The 16469-nt window shown below is 44.5% G+C and overlaps 1 protein-coding gene across 1 annotated transcript in view; it reads left to right on the plus strand.

The window, feature by feature from the left end:
• Positions 1-4897: 4897 nt before the first annotated feature.
• The window catches only part of LOC122554110 (vitellogenin-like), a 106611-nt gene continuing 95039 nt past the window's right edge, over positions 4898-16469 (plus strand). The window contains exons 1-4 of the mRNA XM_043698608.2: positions 4898-5205; positions 5317-5337; positions 5425-5576; positions 15569-15820. Of these exons, the coding sequence (XP_043554543.2) occupies positions 5166-5205; positions 5317-5337; positions 5425-5576; positions 15569-15820 (465 nt within the window). The 5' untranslated portion in view covers positions 4898-5165. The remainder of the gene's footprint in view (positions 5206-5316; positions 5338-5424; positions 5577-15568; positions 15821-16469) is intronic.

Here is a 16469-nt window from a genome sequence, read left to right on the forward strand (position 1 = left end):
AGTGGTGTTGTCTAAAAGACGCAGTCACAATGAGGAAATGGAAGCATTTCAAATGCCAGCTAATGATGAACAGGCAGCAATTTATTGGGTGGTAATTCTGTCTGAGTATTGTAGCAAAATGTTCCTATGGCTCACAAAATGCCAACAGCAGGTCATTGAGATATAAGGAGCACGCAGGCTAAAATAGCAAAGCATTTTCTATTGCAGAGGATTACAAAAAGACATGGTGAAGTTTTACCAGGTAATGGGATAATTCCAACTTTCAGTTAAGTCTGTGCCTGAATTCTGACATCAGCTTTAAAAGAACCATTTAGCAGGGTCTTAGTGTATAATTAAAACCAGGAGTCACAGAGCTTTACAGCGTGGAAACAGACCCTTCGTTCCAACTCATCCATGCCAAACGAATATCTTAAATTAATCAAGTCCCATTTCCCAGTAGTTGGCCCATATCCCTCTAAACCTTCCTATTCAGGTACCCATCCAGATGCCTTTTAAATGTTGTAATTGTACCAACCTCCACCACTTCCTTTGGCAGTTCATTCCACACATGCACCACCCTCTGGGTGAAAAAGTTGCCCCTTAGATCCTTTTGATATCTTTCCCTTCTCACTCTAAACCTATGGCAGATAATTCTGGACTCCCCCACCTTAGGGAAAAGACCTTGTCTATTTATCCTATCCATGCCCCTCATGATTTTATAAACCTCTATAAGGTCACCTCTCAGCCTCCGACGCTCCAGCGAAAACAGCCCCAGCCTGTTCAGCCTCTCCCTATAGCTCAAACCCTCCAACCCGGGCTACATACTTGTAGATCTTTTCTGAACCCTTTCATGTTTCACAACACCTTTCCGACAGGAAGGAGACCTTTTTTAAAAAGGAGGGAGAGAAAAACAACAGAGAATTATAAACCTGTTACAGACCTCTAGAAAGCATTAAGTGGATTGGACAAAGTCAACATGGGTTTATGAATGGCAAAGCTTGCTTGTCAAATGTACCGGAGTATTTTGAGGATATAATGAATAGAACAGATAGGAGATGACCAGTGGATGTTTGGATTTTTAGAAGGATTTTGATAAGGTCCTTCACAAGAGGTGGGAGGTAAACATAAAGAACATAGGATAGGGGTAATGTATTGGCATGGGTTGTGAAGTAGTTGATAGGCAGGAAACGGAGAGTTGGAATAAATGGTCTTTTTCTGAGTGGCAGAAGATGACATTGATGGAGTACCACAAGGGTCAGTGCTTGGATCTGGAAAACGGAACCAAATGTGATGATGCCAAGTTTGCTGACGTCACATGGCTGGGCAGGATTGTTAGATTCGATTAGATTCTCTACAGTATGGAAACAGGTGCTTCAGCCCAACAAATCCACACCGTCCCTCTGAAGAGTAACCCATCCAGCCCATTTCCCTACACTGTATTTAACTCTGACTAATGCACCTAACACTATGGGCAATTTAGCATGGCCAATTCACCTGACCAGCACATTTTTGGACTGTGGGAGGAAACCGGAGCACCCGGAGGAAACCCACACCGACACGGGGAAAACATGCAAACTTCACACAAACAGTCACCTGAGGCTGGAATCGAACTAGGTCGCTGGTGATTGTGAGTTATGAAGAGGATGTGAGCAGGCTTCCAAGTGCCTGAGGCAAGTTGAATGAGTGGGCAAATACATGGCAGATATATCAGAGCGCAGTTAAGTTTAAAGTTATGCACTTCAATGAATAAAATAGAGATGCAGAGTATATTTAAATGGTGGCATACTGGGACATGTAGATATACAGAGGGGATGAAGGGCTTATGCCCAAAACATCAATTCTCTTGCTCCTTGGATGTGCCACGCATTTTGATTCCGATCTCCATCATCTGCAGTCCTCACTTTCTCCAAGTCAATGAAAGTAGTCAGGCGGATGCAGTAAGCAATTGTAAAGACAAATGGTATGTTGGTCTTCATTGCATTAGGATTGGAGTTCAGAGGTAGGGATATCTTACTGCAGTTATACAGGACTTTGGTGAGACGACACCTGGAGAACTGTGTGCAGGTCTCCCTATCAGAGAGAAGATATCGTTGCCATAGAGAGAGTGCAGCAAATACCAGGGATGATGGTGTGGAGGTGCCAGTGTTGGAATGAGGTGAACAAAGTTAAAAATCGCACAACTCCTGATTATAGTCCAATAGGTTTACTTGGAAGTACAAACTCTAACCTTACACATTTGATGCATTGCGTGAGATGAGAAGTCACCTTTTTTATATATAAAACCTTGAGTTATCTCAGGATTGTGAATTGAAAGAAGTTCTGGGATTTGCATATTAATGAATCGAAACCTGCATCCCCCATTCTAGGTGATTAAAGACTGAACAGCAATCTAGGTTTGTTCAATACATCGCATCAGTTGTATGACACTTTGATATTTTACTTTGAATTCTGTGTCCTATGATCCTGCTCCACTAGCTACCTGACGAAGGATCAGTCCTCCAAAAGCTAGTACTTCCAAATAAACCTACTGGACGATAACCTGGTGTTCTGTGATTTTTAACTAATACCAGGATGGCAGCACTGTCTCACGAGGAGAGGATGGTTGTAATGGGTGTGTATTCCCTTGAGTTTAGAAAGATGAGAGAGGGTCTGATTGAAACATATAATATTCAACAGAGCTGGACAGACCAAAGGCAGGGGGCATGTTTTCCCCTGGCTGGGGAGTCTGGAGCCAGCAACACAGTCTCAGGATATGGGGTTCATCATTTAGAACCGCGATACAGGAACATTTCTCCACTCAGAGGGAAGGGAATCTGTGGAATTCTCTACCATAGGAGGGAAAGCCATTGAATTTATTAAAGAAAGAGATAGATACTTTTGTAGACTCCAAAGGCATCAAGGGTATGGGGAGAAAGTGGGAACATGGCATTGAGATAGAGGATCAGCCAGGATCATATTGAATGGTGGAACAGGCTCAAAGGGCTGAATGGCCTACTCCTGTTCCTAGTTTCAATGTTTCTATGTATTCATCTTCATGTACACTACTGGGGGCGTGCAAAATTGTGGCTCTTTCTTCTTGCTACATCTGCAAGATTTTACATAAACGCCTGCAACTTTGTGATCTCTCAGGTGTATTTCAGTTCTGTGACACTGAGTCAGAAGATTATGACTGAATCTTTGCTCCCTGGCCGATGATCCCAGTACAGTCTGGACAGAATGGGGAATGTTGCACTGTTGGAAGAGATACCTTTTCAATGGTGGATGTAAAAACTTCAAAAGAGAACAGAGGAATTCTCCTCTGTGTCCCTGCCAATGGTTGGACTGACATTATTCATTCAGGCATGTGGATGTGGTGCCAATCAGGTTAGGGGCATTAGTCAGGGGTAAATGCAAGTTAATAGGGTAGGGGAATGGGTCTGGGTGAGTTGGAGTGTTGGTGTGGACTTGTTGGACCAAAGGCCCTGTTCCCACACGGTAGGGGTTCTATTCTATTCCTCTCTATTCTTGAGTGTTGTTGGAGATGCTACCATCCAGGCATGTGGGGAGTATTCCATCACACTCTTGACTTGTGCCTTGTAGATGGTGTATAGGCTTTGGGGAGTCAAGAGTGAGTTACTTGCCACAGTATTCCTAGCCTCTGACCTACTCTAGTAGCCACTATACTTAGATTAGATTACTTAGATTACTTACAGTGTGGAAACAGGCCTTTCAGCCCAACAAGTCCACACCACCCCGCCGAAGCGCAACCCACCCATACCCCTACCCCTACATTTACCCCTTACCTAACACTATGGGCAATTTAGCATGGCCAATTCACCTAACCTGCACATCTTTTGGATTGTGGGAGGAAACCGGAGCACCCGGAGGAAACCCACGCAGACACGAGGAGAATGTGCAAACTCCACACAGTCAGTCGCCTGAGGCGGGAATTGAACCCGGGTCTCTGACGCTGTGAGGCAGCAGTGCTAACCACTGTGCCACCGTGCCGCCCACTTACATGGCTAGTTCAGTTTAGTTTCTGGTCAATGGTAACCCCCAGGATTATAAGGGATTCATTTCGACTTCTGGAGTTTGTAATATTAAATTTCAAATTTTCCTTTCTTGCTCCAATTTTATTTTAAAGTGTAATCAATGTGCAGCTACTTTAGTGCTATTAGTATCTAAAAACTGTAATAAGGATGTGTTACTTTGAACTAAATATAATGTAAGAACATGGGAATGAAAGGAGAGTGTGCTGTCCCTTGACACTGTTGTAATTCATTCAGTTAAAAATCACACAACATCAGGTTAGAGTCCAAAAGGTTTACTTAGAGGCATTGTTGGACTATGATCTGGTGTTGTGTGATTTTTAACTTTGTCCATCGCAGTCCAACACTGGCTCGTCCAAATCCTAATACATTAGATCATGGCTGATGTGTATTTGAATTACAAAGGTGAAAAAAAGATCTGTAATGTTGCTGGACATTGGTCCCACAGTCAGCTGATTTCCAAATTTGGACAATTAAATCCATTTTGCTTAATTGTTGTCGCTCACAAATGTAGACAGATTAAGCTAGATGATCGGCCCAACACAAGTTTTACCTAAATGACCAGGCACCCAGTGGTGAGCTCCTGGATTCTAGCAGGGAGTTTATAGCTGCATTCTGCCAGGGAGGACAGATATGGTGGTGAGCTACTCTTAAATTACAGCTATGCTGGGATAAAACAGACTTTAATATTTCATTTTGGAACTGTACATTCATTATATTTGCATACATAGTCTCTTAAATCCCTTTGTCTTACAGTTCTTGGTCTTCTTACTATTAAGAAAGTATTGCAATTTTCTGGATTCAGATTTTCCCAAAATTAACATCTATTTTCTGTATTTTTCAGTTAGTTGACCTGCCCTTCACAAGTCCACAGCTCACAATCAACCCAATCAGTCAACAGAGAAACTTGATTAAACAAAACATGTACCACATATTTGTTGTCTCAGTGAAGACTACAGGTCACCATAACCTGCACTGTTATATTTGATCTATGTCAAATCAATGATTTTTGTTTTTCTAATTGTACATTTCCAAAAAGAATTTGACCCTGTGATCCATAAGAAGTAAAATACTTAACAAATGAACATAGTCAGGTGATGTTGAATTAAATTTATATATCACAAGCCAGAATTCCCCAAATCTCATTTGATTGTCAATATGAGGGCCATCTTTTTCATGTTGATTGTATCCCTTGTAGGTGAGTTCACATCACTGATTGTGATATGTTTTTCTCTTGATCCATTATTCTCATTTTAGCGTTTGATATTCGATATTAAGTTAAACTGTCTTTTTTTATTTCTTTCTCTAGGCAGTCAAAAGTTAAAGTATGGTAAGTGCCTCTGTTAAGTTTTACAGTAACAGCTTCACTCAGTTGGGTTTAATGCTGGTATCTTATTGATGTTTTAACTTCCTGCAGAACCAATTTTTACTGAAGGCAGGATGACTGTTTATACATATGAAGGTGTTATTATGACTGGACTTCCAGAAAGTGGCTTAAGCAGAGCTGGTGTAAGAATTAATTGTGGACTGAACATTATTCCAGCGGGGCAGAACACCTACCTCCTTAAGGTACTTTCTTAAACTCACTCTCAGCTTACAATGTTTACACCTTACAAAGAAATATCCAAGGGAAAGTGCTGACTTACAAAATCTAAATGCATAGAGCGTTTGGTACTGGCTTCAACAATTCTCCTTGTTATATCTTCAAAGAAACTCCTGTAGATTTTCTCAAAAAACAGCTTCCCTTTCATAAGTTGATGTTGAGTTTTCTGTAATGCTGTTGACACTTTCTAAGTGATCTGTTGTCATGTGTTTTATAATAAATTTCAACCTTTACCTCCTATTGCTGATGGGTTGACTACTTTTCAATTCTCCTGTTTCCTTTTTATACAGAGGGGATACATTTTCCACCCTTTAATCTGCTGAGAATAATTCATAATCTATAGAATTTTGGAAGATATCAATTTAACAACTCCTTTAGCACCCTAGGATGGGGATTATCAGGCCCTAGGGATTTATCAGCTTTCAGTCTCATTAATTTTTCTAGTACTATTGCTTTTTTTTTACTGATAATAATTCCTTCCATTCCTTCTTCCCAATTTTCAGAAATCTTTTGATGAAGAAAATCAAAGCATGTGGAATTGGGGGTAATAAACTGACACAGAGTGAGAATTGATTAATAGACAGAAAATAGAGAGCAAGAATAAATTGATTATTTTCCAAATGGAAATCAGTGGGTGACAAGTGGGAGAACTGTGGGTATTAATGTTTAAAGAGGAGAAAGTGAGGTCTGCAGATGCTGGAGATCAGAGCTGGAAATGTGTTGCTGGAAAAGCGCAGCAGGTCAGGCAGCATCCAGGGAACAGGAGAATCGACGTTTCGGGCATAAGCCCTTCTTCAGGAATGGGGAAAGTTTGTCCAGCAGGCTAAGATAAAAGGTAGGGAGGAGGGACTTGGGGGAGGGGCGTCGGAAATGTGATAGGTGGAAAGAGGTCAAGGTGAGGGTGATAGGTCAGACTGGGGTGGGGGCGGAGAGGTCGGGAAGAAGATCTCAGGTTAGGAAGGCGGTGCTGAATTTGATGGATTTGACTGAGACAGGGTGGGGGGAGGGGAAATGAGGAAACTGGTGAAATCCGAGTTCATCCCTTGTGGTTGGAGGGTTCCTAGTCGGAAGATGAGGCGTTCTTCCTCCAACCGTCGTTTTGTTGTGGTCTGACGATGGAGGAGTCCAAAGACCTGCATATCCTTGGTGGAGTGGGAGGGGGAATTGAAATGTTGAGCTACAGGGTGGTTGGGTTGGTTGGTCCGGGTGTCCCAGAGGTGTTCTCTGAAACGCTCCGCAAGTAGCCGGCCTGTCTCCCCAATATAGAGGATGCCACATCGGGTGCAGAGGATGCAATAGATGATGTGTGTGGAGGTGCAGGTGAATCTGTGGCGGATATGGAAGTTTCCTTTGGGGCCTTGGAGGGAGGTGAGGGGGGAGGTGTGGGCGCAAGTCTTGCACCTCCTGCGGTTGCAGGGGAAGGTGCCGGGAGTGGAGGTTGGGTTGGTGGGGGGTGTGGATCTGACGAGGGAGTCACGGAGGGAGTGGTCTTTACGGAATGCTGATAGGGGAGGGGAGGGAAATATATCCTTGGTGGTGGGGTCCGTTTGGAGGTAGCGGAAATGACGGCGGATGATGCGCTGTACATGGAGATTGGTGGGGTGGTAGGTGAGGACCAGTGGGGTTCTGTCCTGGTGGCGTTTGGAGGGGCGGGGTTCAAGGGCGGAGGAGCGGGAAGTGGAAGAGATGCGGTGGAGGGCATCGTCGACCACGTCGGGGGGGAAATTGCGGTCCTTGAAGAAGGAGGCCATCTGGGTTGTGCGTTTTTGGAACTGGTCCTCCTGGGAGCAGATGCGGCGGAGTCAAAGGAATTGGGAGAATGGGATGGCGTTTTTACAGGGGGCAGGATGGGAGGAGGTGTAGTCCAGGTAGCTGTGGGAGTCGGTCGGTTTGTAGTAGATGTCCGTGTTGATTCGGTCGCCTGAGATAGAAATAGAAAGGTCGAGGAAGGGGAGGAAGGAATCTGAGACTATCCAGGTGAATTTGAGGTTGGGGTGGAAGGTGTTGGTGAAGTGGATGAACTGTTCAACCGCCTCGTGGGAGCACGAGGCGGCGCCGATAGTCATCGATGTAGCGGAGGAAAAGGGACCGCAATTTCCCCCCCGACGTGGTCGACGATGCCCTCCACCGCATCTCTTCCACTTCCCGCTCCTCCGCCCTTGAACCCCGCCCCTCCAACCGCCACCAGGACAGAACCCCACTGGTCCTCACCTACCACCCCACCAATCTCCATGTACAGCGCATCATCCGCCGTCATTTCCGCTACCTCCAAACGGACCCCACCACCAAGGATATATTTCCCTCCCCTCCCCTATCAGCATTCCGTAAAGACCACTCCCTCCGTGACTCCCTTGTCAGATCCACACCCCCCACCAACCCAACCTCCACTCCCGGCACCTTCCCCTGCAACCGCAGGAGGTGCAAGACTTGCGCCCACACCTCCCCCCTCACCTCGCTCCAAGGCCCCAAAGGAAACTTCCATCTCCGCCACAGATTCACCTGCACCTCCACACATATCATCTATTGCATCCTCTGCACCCGATGTGGCCTCCTCTATATTGGGGAGACAGGCCGGCTACTTGCGGAGCGTTTCAGAGAACACCTCTGGGACACCCGGACCAACCAACCCAACCACCCTGTAGCTCAACATTTCAATTCCCCCTCCCACTCCACCAAGGATATGCAGGTCTTTGGACTCCTCCATCGTCAGACCACAACAAAACGACGGTTGGAGGAAGAACGCCTCATCTTCCGACTAGGAACCCTCCAACCACAAGGGATGAACTCGGATTTCACCAGTTTCCTCATTTCCCCTCCCCCCACCCTGTCTCAGTCAAATCCATCAAATTCAGCACCGCCTTCCTAACCTGAGATCTTCTTCCCGACCTCTCCGCCCCCACCCCAGTCTGACCTATCACCCTCACCTTGACCTCTTTCCACCTATCACATTTCCGACGCCCCTCCCCCAAGTCCCTCCTCCCTACCTTTTATCTTAGCCTGCTGGACAAACTTTCCCCATTCCTGAAGAAGGGCTTATGCCCGAAACGTCGATTCTCCTGTTCCCTGGATGCTGCCTGACCTGCTGCGCTTTTCCAGCAACACATTTCCAGCTATTAATGTTTAAACCCCAGCTATTCACAAAACAGACCAACAATTGGATAAAGAAATCAAAACTAACATTCCCACGTTTATGAGGAAAGTGTGAGAGATTAGAAGGATGTATAGAGTCTCAAGGTATTTAGACAAATTGAGTGAGAGGGCAATTGCAGAAGGCTGTGGAGGTCAAGCCACTGAATATATTTAAGACAAAAATAGATTTCTAGAGGCTAAAGGTATCAATGGATATGGAGGGGTGTATGAGTAGGGGATTGAGATAGAGGATCAGACGCAATCATATTGAAGCCCTACTCTTATTCCTACTTTATATTTTTCTCCCTAACTTTTGGAGAAATTGGATTTGATACTTTATTGAGACATATTCGTACCAGGTCTCACATTATAGAGGTTTATAAAATCATGAAGGGCATGAATAGGATGAATAGCCAATGTCGTTTTTCACTGGTTGGGGGTTTCCAAAGTTAGAGGGCAGAGTTAGAGGGTTTTGTCAAGGGCAGGTATTGTCTCACAAGCCTCATTGAGTTTTTTGAGAAGATGACCAAGCATGTAGATGAGGGTAGGGCAGTTGACGTGGTATACATGGACTTTAGTAAAGCCTTTGATAAGGTTCCACATGGAGAAAATGCAGAGGCATGGAATTGAGGGTAATTTTGCAGTTTGGATTAGAAACTGGCTTTCTGAAAGAAGGCAGTGAGTGGTGGTTGATGGAAAATACTCAGCCAGGAGTCTGGTTACTAGTGGTGTGCCACGAGGATCTGTTTTGGGACCACTGCTGTTTGTCATTTTATAGATGACTTAGACACAGGCATAGGTGGAAGGATTAATAAATTTGCAGATGACACTAAAGTTGATGGAGTAGTGGACAGTGTGGGAGAATGTTACAGGTTACAGGGGGACTTGGATAAACTGCAGCATTGGGCTGAGAGGTGGCAAGTGGAGTTCAATGCAGCTAAATGTGAGGTGATGCACTTTGGGAAGAATAACAGGAAGGCAGAGTACTGGGTCAATGGAAAGATTCTTGGTAGTGTGGATGTGCAGAGGGATCTTGGAGTCCACGTACATAGATCCCTGAAAGTTGCCACCCCAGGTGGATAGTGCTGTTAAGAAGGCATACGGTGTGTTAGGCTTCATTCATAGAGGGATTGAGTTCCGGAGTCACAATATCATGCTGCAACTGTACAAAACGCTGATGCGGCCACACTTGGAATATTGTGTACAGTTCTGGTCCCCATATTTCAGGAAGGATGTGGAAGCATTGGAAAAGGTGCAGAGGAGATTTACCAGGACGTTGCCTGGTCTGGAGGGAAGGTCTTATCAGGAAAGGCTGAGAGACTTGGGTCTGTTCACATTGGAAAGAAGAAGGCTAAGAGGGGATTTGATAGAGACATACAAGATGATCAGAGGATTAGACAGGGTAGACAGTGAAAGTCTTTTTCCTAGGATGATGATGTCAGCGTGTACGAGGGGACATAACTACAAATTGAAGGGTGATAGATTTAAGACAGATGTCAGGGGCAGGTTCTTTACGCAGAGAGTGGTAAGGGCGTGGGATGCCCTACCTACTAATGTAGTCGACTCAGCCACATTAGGGAGATTTAAGTAATCCTTAGATAAGCACATGGATAATTTTGGGATAGCGTATCTGGACGAGCTGAGAATAGTTCACAGGTCGGCACGACATCGAGTGCGCTGTATTCTGCACTCTATATTCTATAGGTATAAGGTGAGATGGGGAAGATTTAAAATGGGACAACTTTTTCACGCAGAGGGTGGTGTGTGTATGGAATAAGGTGCCAGAGGAAATGGTGGAGGCTGGTACAATTGCAACATTTAAAAGGCATCTCGATGGCTATATGAATAGGAAGGGTTTGGAGAGATATGGGTCAAATGCTGGCAAATGGGACTAGATTAATTTAGGATATCTTGTCGGCGTGGACAAGTTGGACTGAAGGGTCTGCTTCGGTGCTGTACATCTCTATGACTCGAGGTATCCATGAATTAAAAAGAATAACTGCCTGGCAACAGCTTCTCAGTTAAGCTACAGTTTGTCACACAAACGTACACAGCTGCACTCTGATCTCCCAAAAGCCTACAAGCCAAGATAGGTCTCCCTCCCTCTCTTTGCATTGTTTCAAATTTCCAGTCTCCATAGCTCTTTATTTTATATTACTCGACTGGATTTTTTTTATAACAAAGAACAAAGAAAATTTACAGCCCCGGAACAGGCCCTTCAGCCCTCCAAGCCTGAGCCGATCAAAATGTACTGTCTAAACCTGTCGGTCAATTCCTAAGCATCTGTATCCCTTTACTCCCCATCTACTCATGTATTTATCTAGACACATCTTAAATGAATTCACCGTGCCTGCATCTACCACCTCTGCTGGCAACACATTCCAAATGCCCACCACCCTCTGTGTGAAGTACTTGCTGCATGTATCGCCCTTAAACTTTTCATCTCTTGAAAGTGTGACCTCTCGTTATTGAATCCTTCACCCTGGGCAAAAGCTGATCTCTATCTACCCTGTCTATACCCTTCATGATTTGTAAGCCCTAATCAGGTCCCCCCTCAATCTCCTTTTTTCTAATGAAAATAAACCTAACCTACTCAACCTCTCTTCATAGCTAGCACCTTCCATACCAGGCAACATCCTTGTAAACCTTCTCTGCACCCTCTCCAAAGCGTCCACATCCTTTTGGTAATGTGGCGACCAGAACTGTACACAGTATTCTAAATGCAGCCGAACCAATGTCTTGTACAATTTTAACATGACTTGCCAGCTCTTATACTCAATACCCCGTCCAATAAAGGCAAGCATACTATATGCCTTCTTGACCACTCTATCCACCTGTGCAGCAACCTTCAGGGTACAATGGACCTGTACTCCCAGATCTCTCTGCCCATCAACCTTTCCCAAGGCTCTTCTGTTTATTATATAATTCACTCTAGAATTAGTCTTGCCTAAATGCATCACCTCACATTTGCTATTTGCTACTGGAGATTTCCCAAATGAAAGCATTGGGTTTTGTACACTTAGTGTTATGCTCATGTGTTAAAAAGTCCATTAAACTCATTCAGGTTTAGAAGTTTTTAAGATAAAACAGCAAATCTTCAATATTGTGTTTCTTGGGAAAATCAAGTTCATGTAAAGTAGCACACAGGCATTTAAAAACTTCAAAAGAAGAAGTAGAAGAGTTGACAGCAAAAATATTACAACTAATATGTTTTAAACAGGGAACAAAGCCCCAGTGTTACTATGTCTACAAAGTGAACCTCTGAGAATGAAGATGTAGATGTCGTGGTATTGGACTGGGGTGAGCAAGGTCAGAAGTCAGGTGACACCAGGCTATAGTCCAACAGGTTAATTTGAAATCACAAGCTTTCACAAGTCAGACTTCACCTGTTGAAGGGGCAATGCTCCAACAGCTTGTGATTAGAATCCCTGCAGTGTGGAAACAGGCTCTTTGGCCCAACAAGTCCACACTGACCCTCTGAGGAGTAATCCACACTACCCTATTATCCTACATTTACCCCTGAACAATGCACCTAACCTACTCATCACAGAACACGATGAGCAATTTAACACGGCCAATTCACCTAAACTGCACACCTTTGGATTGTGGAAGGAAATCATAGCACCCAGAGGAGACCCACACAGACACAGGGAGAATGTGCAAACTCCACGCACGAGGCTGGACTTGAAGCCGGGTCCCTCGTGTTGTAAGGCAGCAATGCTAACCACTGAGCCACCGTGCTGCCCAAAATAAGCCTGTTTCTAATCAACTTGTTGGACAAGAACCTGATGACATCTGACTTCTGACTCTGGAAGTGAGAGTCGGTGTTTTATACACAGTAATTAAGAGGGTTAGTAAAGTGAATTACCTGGTAGTTACTCCAGATTTTAGAAATAGCAAAACAGTCAGCTGGCAAGAAACATGGGAGATGTCAGAGACTATAAGAATGAAGTCACAGGAAAAAGAGACCATTCACAAAGTGATACTCCCACATCTCAACCAGCTAAGAATGAAACACTGCGATAATTAATTTATGTATTCTTGTACTTAGAGGAAGGAAATAGAGATCTAATAATGTTACTGAGAAATTTCAGGAACATTGTAGAGATGTTGTACAGTGTTAGTGGGGCAGATTCTGGATAGAAGGGAATTTGTATCAATAAGGCAACATCCTAATATTTAAACCTAAAATGATGAGCTCAGGTGGAAATTACACAGTGAATGGCAGAACCCTTAGGAGTAAAGATTTGGGAGATCATGCCTCACAAATTTATGAGAGGTTTTTGATGAAGTGACCAGGAAGGTTGACAAGGGCAGTTTGGTAGATGTTGTCTATATGGATTTCAATAAGACTTTGATAAGGTTCCATATGGTAGACTGCTCTGGAAGGTTAGATCGCATGGAGCCCAGGGAGAGCTATCAAACTGGATGCACAATTAGTTTGATGGTAGGAAGCAGAGTGTTATAGTGGAAGGATGCTTGTCGGACTGGAGACCTGTGACTGGTGGAGTGCCTCAGTGGTCGGTGCTGGGCCCATTGCTGTTTGTTATCTATATCAATGATGACACTAAAATAGGAGGTATCATGGACAGTGAGGAAGGTTATCAGAAATTGCAGCAGGACCTTGATCAGCTGGGGAAGTGGGCCGAGAAATGGCAAATAGAGTTTAATATAGATAGGTGTGATATCTTGCATTTTGGAAAGTCAAATCAAGGTAGGAGTTTCATGATGGATGGCCTTAAGGAGTGTAGTAGAACAGATGGACCTTGGAGTTCAGGTGCATGGTTCTCTGAAAGTGGAGTCAGCAGGTAGATAGGGCAGTGAGGAAGGCTTTTTGCACACTGGCCGTGATCAGTCAGAGCATTGAGTATAGAAGTTGGGAAGTTATGGTGCAGTTGTACAGGACATTAGTGAGGCTGCACTTGGTGTATTGTGTTCAGTTTTGATCACCGTGCTTTAGGAAGGATGTTATTAAACTGGAAAGCATGCAGAAGAAATTTACAAGGATGTTGCCAGGACTCAATGGTCTGAGTTATAGAGAGAGGTTGGACAAGCTAGGACTTTTTTCTTTACAGCGTAGAAGATTGAGGGGGGAACCTTATAGAAGTGTGTAAGATCATTGAGAGGCATGGATAGGGTCGATGCACTCAGTCTTTTTCCCAGGGTTGGGGAATCAAGGACTAGAGGGTTTAAGGTTAGGGGGACCCGAGGGGCAACTTTTTTACACAGAGGGTGGTACGCATATGGAATGAGTTGCCAGCAGAAGTGGTTGAGGGGGTACACTAACAACATTGAACAGGCATTTGGACAAATACATGGTTAGGGAAGGTATAGAAGGATATGGGCCAAGTGCAGGGAAATGGGGTTAACGTGAATGGACAATTTGGTCGGCATGGACCAGTTAGGCCAAAGAGCCTCCTTCCATGCTGTAGGACTCAATGATATGCAGATGGATCTGAATGTGCAGGTCCACAGAACTCTGAAGGTGGCAGCGCAGGTAGATAAGGCAGTTAAAAAAAAATTGTAGCATGTTGGCCTTCATTGGAAGGGGCATTGAGTATATGGATAGGCAAGTTATCCTGCAGCATTGTAGAACCTTACTTAGGCCATACTTGGAATATTGTATACAGTTCTGGTCACCAGTCTACCAGAAGGATGTGGATGCTTTGGAAAGGGTACAGAAAAGGTTTACCAAGATGTTGCCTGGTATGGGGGATTTTAGCTATGAGGAAAGGTTGGATAGACTGCGTTTGTTTTCACTGAAGTGCAGGAGGTTCGGGGGGACTGGATAGAAGTTTATAAGATTGTGAATGGCATGGATAGAGTGGAAAGTATGAGACATTTTCCCAGGAGGGAGAGGTAAATGACTAGAGAGTACAGGTTCAAGATGCAGGGGGCGGGGAAGGTTAAAAGTGACGGACGAGGCATATTTTTCATACAAAAGGTGGTGAGTACCTGGAACACATTGCTAGAGGAAATGGTAGAAGCAGGCACAATAGCAGCATTCAATAAGCACCTGTATGAATACATGAATAGGAAGGGAATAGAGGCATATGGATCCTGTAAGTAAAGACAGTTTTAGTATGGAAGGGCAAAATGTGTCGGCACAGCCTTGGAGAGCCGAAGGGCCTGTTCCTGTGTTGTATTGTTCTTGGAAACAGAGATTGAATACATGGTGAAAATCATTCAATCAAAGCTAGCAAAGGAAATTGGTGCTCACTGAGGATGTTAGTTGCCAAACAGGATGGGTTGACTAGATTTTGCATTGAGTACAGGCAAGTAACAAAAACTAATTGATATATAATTCCTCAGTTAGAGGATCGTGTTAATAAAGTTCACACTCCTTATCTGTTGAAGTGGTACAGGCAAGTATCATTTACAACAAAGGCCTAAGACCTGACCCTCTGAAGAGTAACCCACCCATACCCATTCCCCTACCCTATACTTACCCCTGACTACTGTACCTAACCTACAAATCCCTGAACATTATGGGCAATTTTCCATGGCCAATCCATCCTGACCTGCACATCTTTGGACTGTGGGAGGAAACTGGAGCACCTGGCAGAAACCCACGCAGACACGGAGAGAATGTGCAAGCTCCACACAGACAGTCACCTGAGGCTGGAAACGAACCTGGGACCCTGGTGCTGTGAGGCAGCAGTGCTAACCACTGAGCCACTGTGCCACCCCCCAGTCAGAGTTTTCACAACTTTGAAAGATTGTACTTAAGTTCTTTACCAACCTCCGAGACAACGTTTGAGTCTGCCGGTGCCAAACAGTTTTCAGCATTATTGTAACAAACATGTAACGGTTTGTTTTGTTTTCTCAGATCTCCCATGTTCAGATTCTGGAGTACAATGGCATTTGGCCCAGGGATTCCTTCATCCCGTCACATAAACTCACACAGAAGCTGGCTCCAGAGCTGACCAAGCCCGTGAAGTTTGAGTACAGCAACGGCCGAGTGGGAAACATCCAGGCCCCTGCAGACCTGCTTGAAGATGTCCTGAACATTCATCGTGGAATCCTCAACATCTTTCAAATCACCATGAAGAAATCACAAAATTTCTATGGGCTGCAAGAGGTACTGCATTTTTTTGTCCCACTGCATTAGCAGCCCTTGCCCTGGTACTAGTTTGTGTATTACATGCAAAACGTCACAAGAAATAGAAGCAGGAATGGACCATTCAGCCCTCTAAGTCTACTCCACAATTCAAATGTTCACGGTTTATCTGCTGCCTCAGCTCCACGTTCCCGGCCACTCCCCATATCCATTGATTCCCAAAATCCCTGAGAAACCAGAAATCTCTCTGTCACAACCTTAAATATTTTCATGATTGAGCATCCCTATCTTGCTGGGTTAGAAAATTCTGAAGATTGAGGACTATTTGAGTGAAGAAATTTCTCCTCATCTAAAGAACAAAGGACAGAACAGCAACAGGCCCTTCGGCCCACCAGGACTCCACAGGCACTTGATGCCTTTCTAAACTAAAACTCTTTCACCTCTACAGGGTTCATATCCTCCTATTCGCTGCCTGTCCATGTGTCTGTCAAGATGTCTCTTAAATGTTGCTATTGTATCCACTTCCACCACTTCCCCTGGCAGTGCATTTCAGGCACTTACCACCCTCTGCCTCTCACATCTCCTTTAAACTTACCCCCTTTTACCTTAAACCTACACCCGCTAGTAATTGACGTTTCTACCCTGGGAAAAAGATCCAACTTTTCCATTG

This window comes from Chiloscyllium plagiosum, unplaced genomic scaffold (genome assembly GCF_037043375.1).
Source record: "Chiloscyllium plagiosum isolate Xiang-an unplaced genomic scaffold, Cpla_swu_hap1 HiC_scaffold_9, whole genome shotgun sequence".
Lineage (NCBI taxonomy): Eukaryota > Metazoa > Chordata > Chondrichthyes > Orectolobiformes > Hemiscylliidae > Chiloscyllium > Chiloscyllium plagiosum.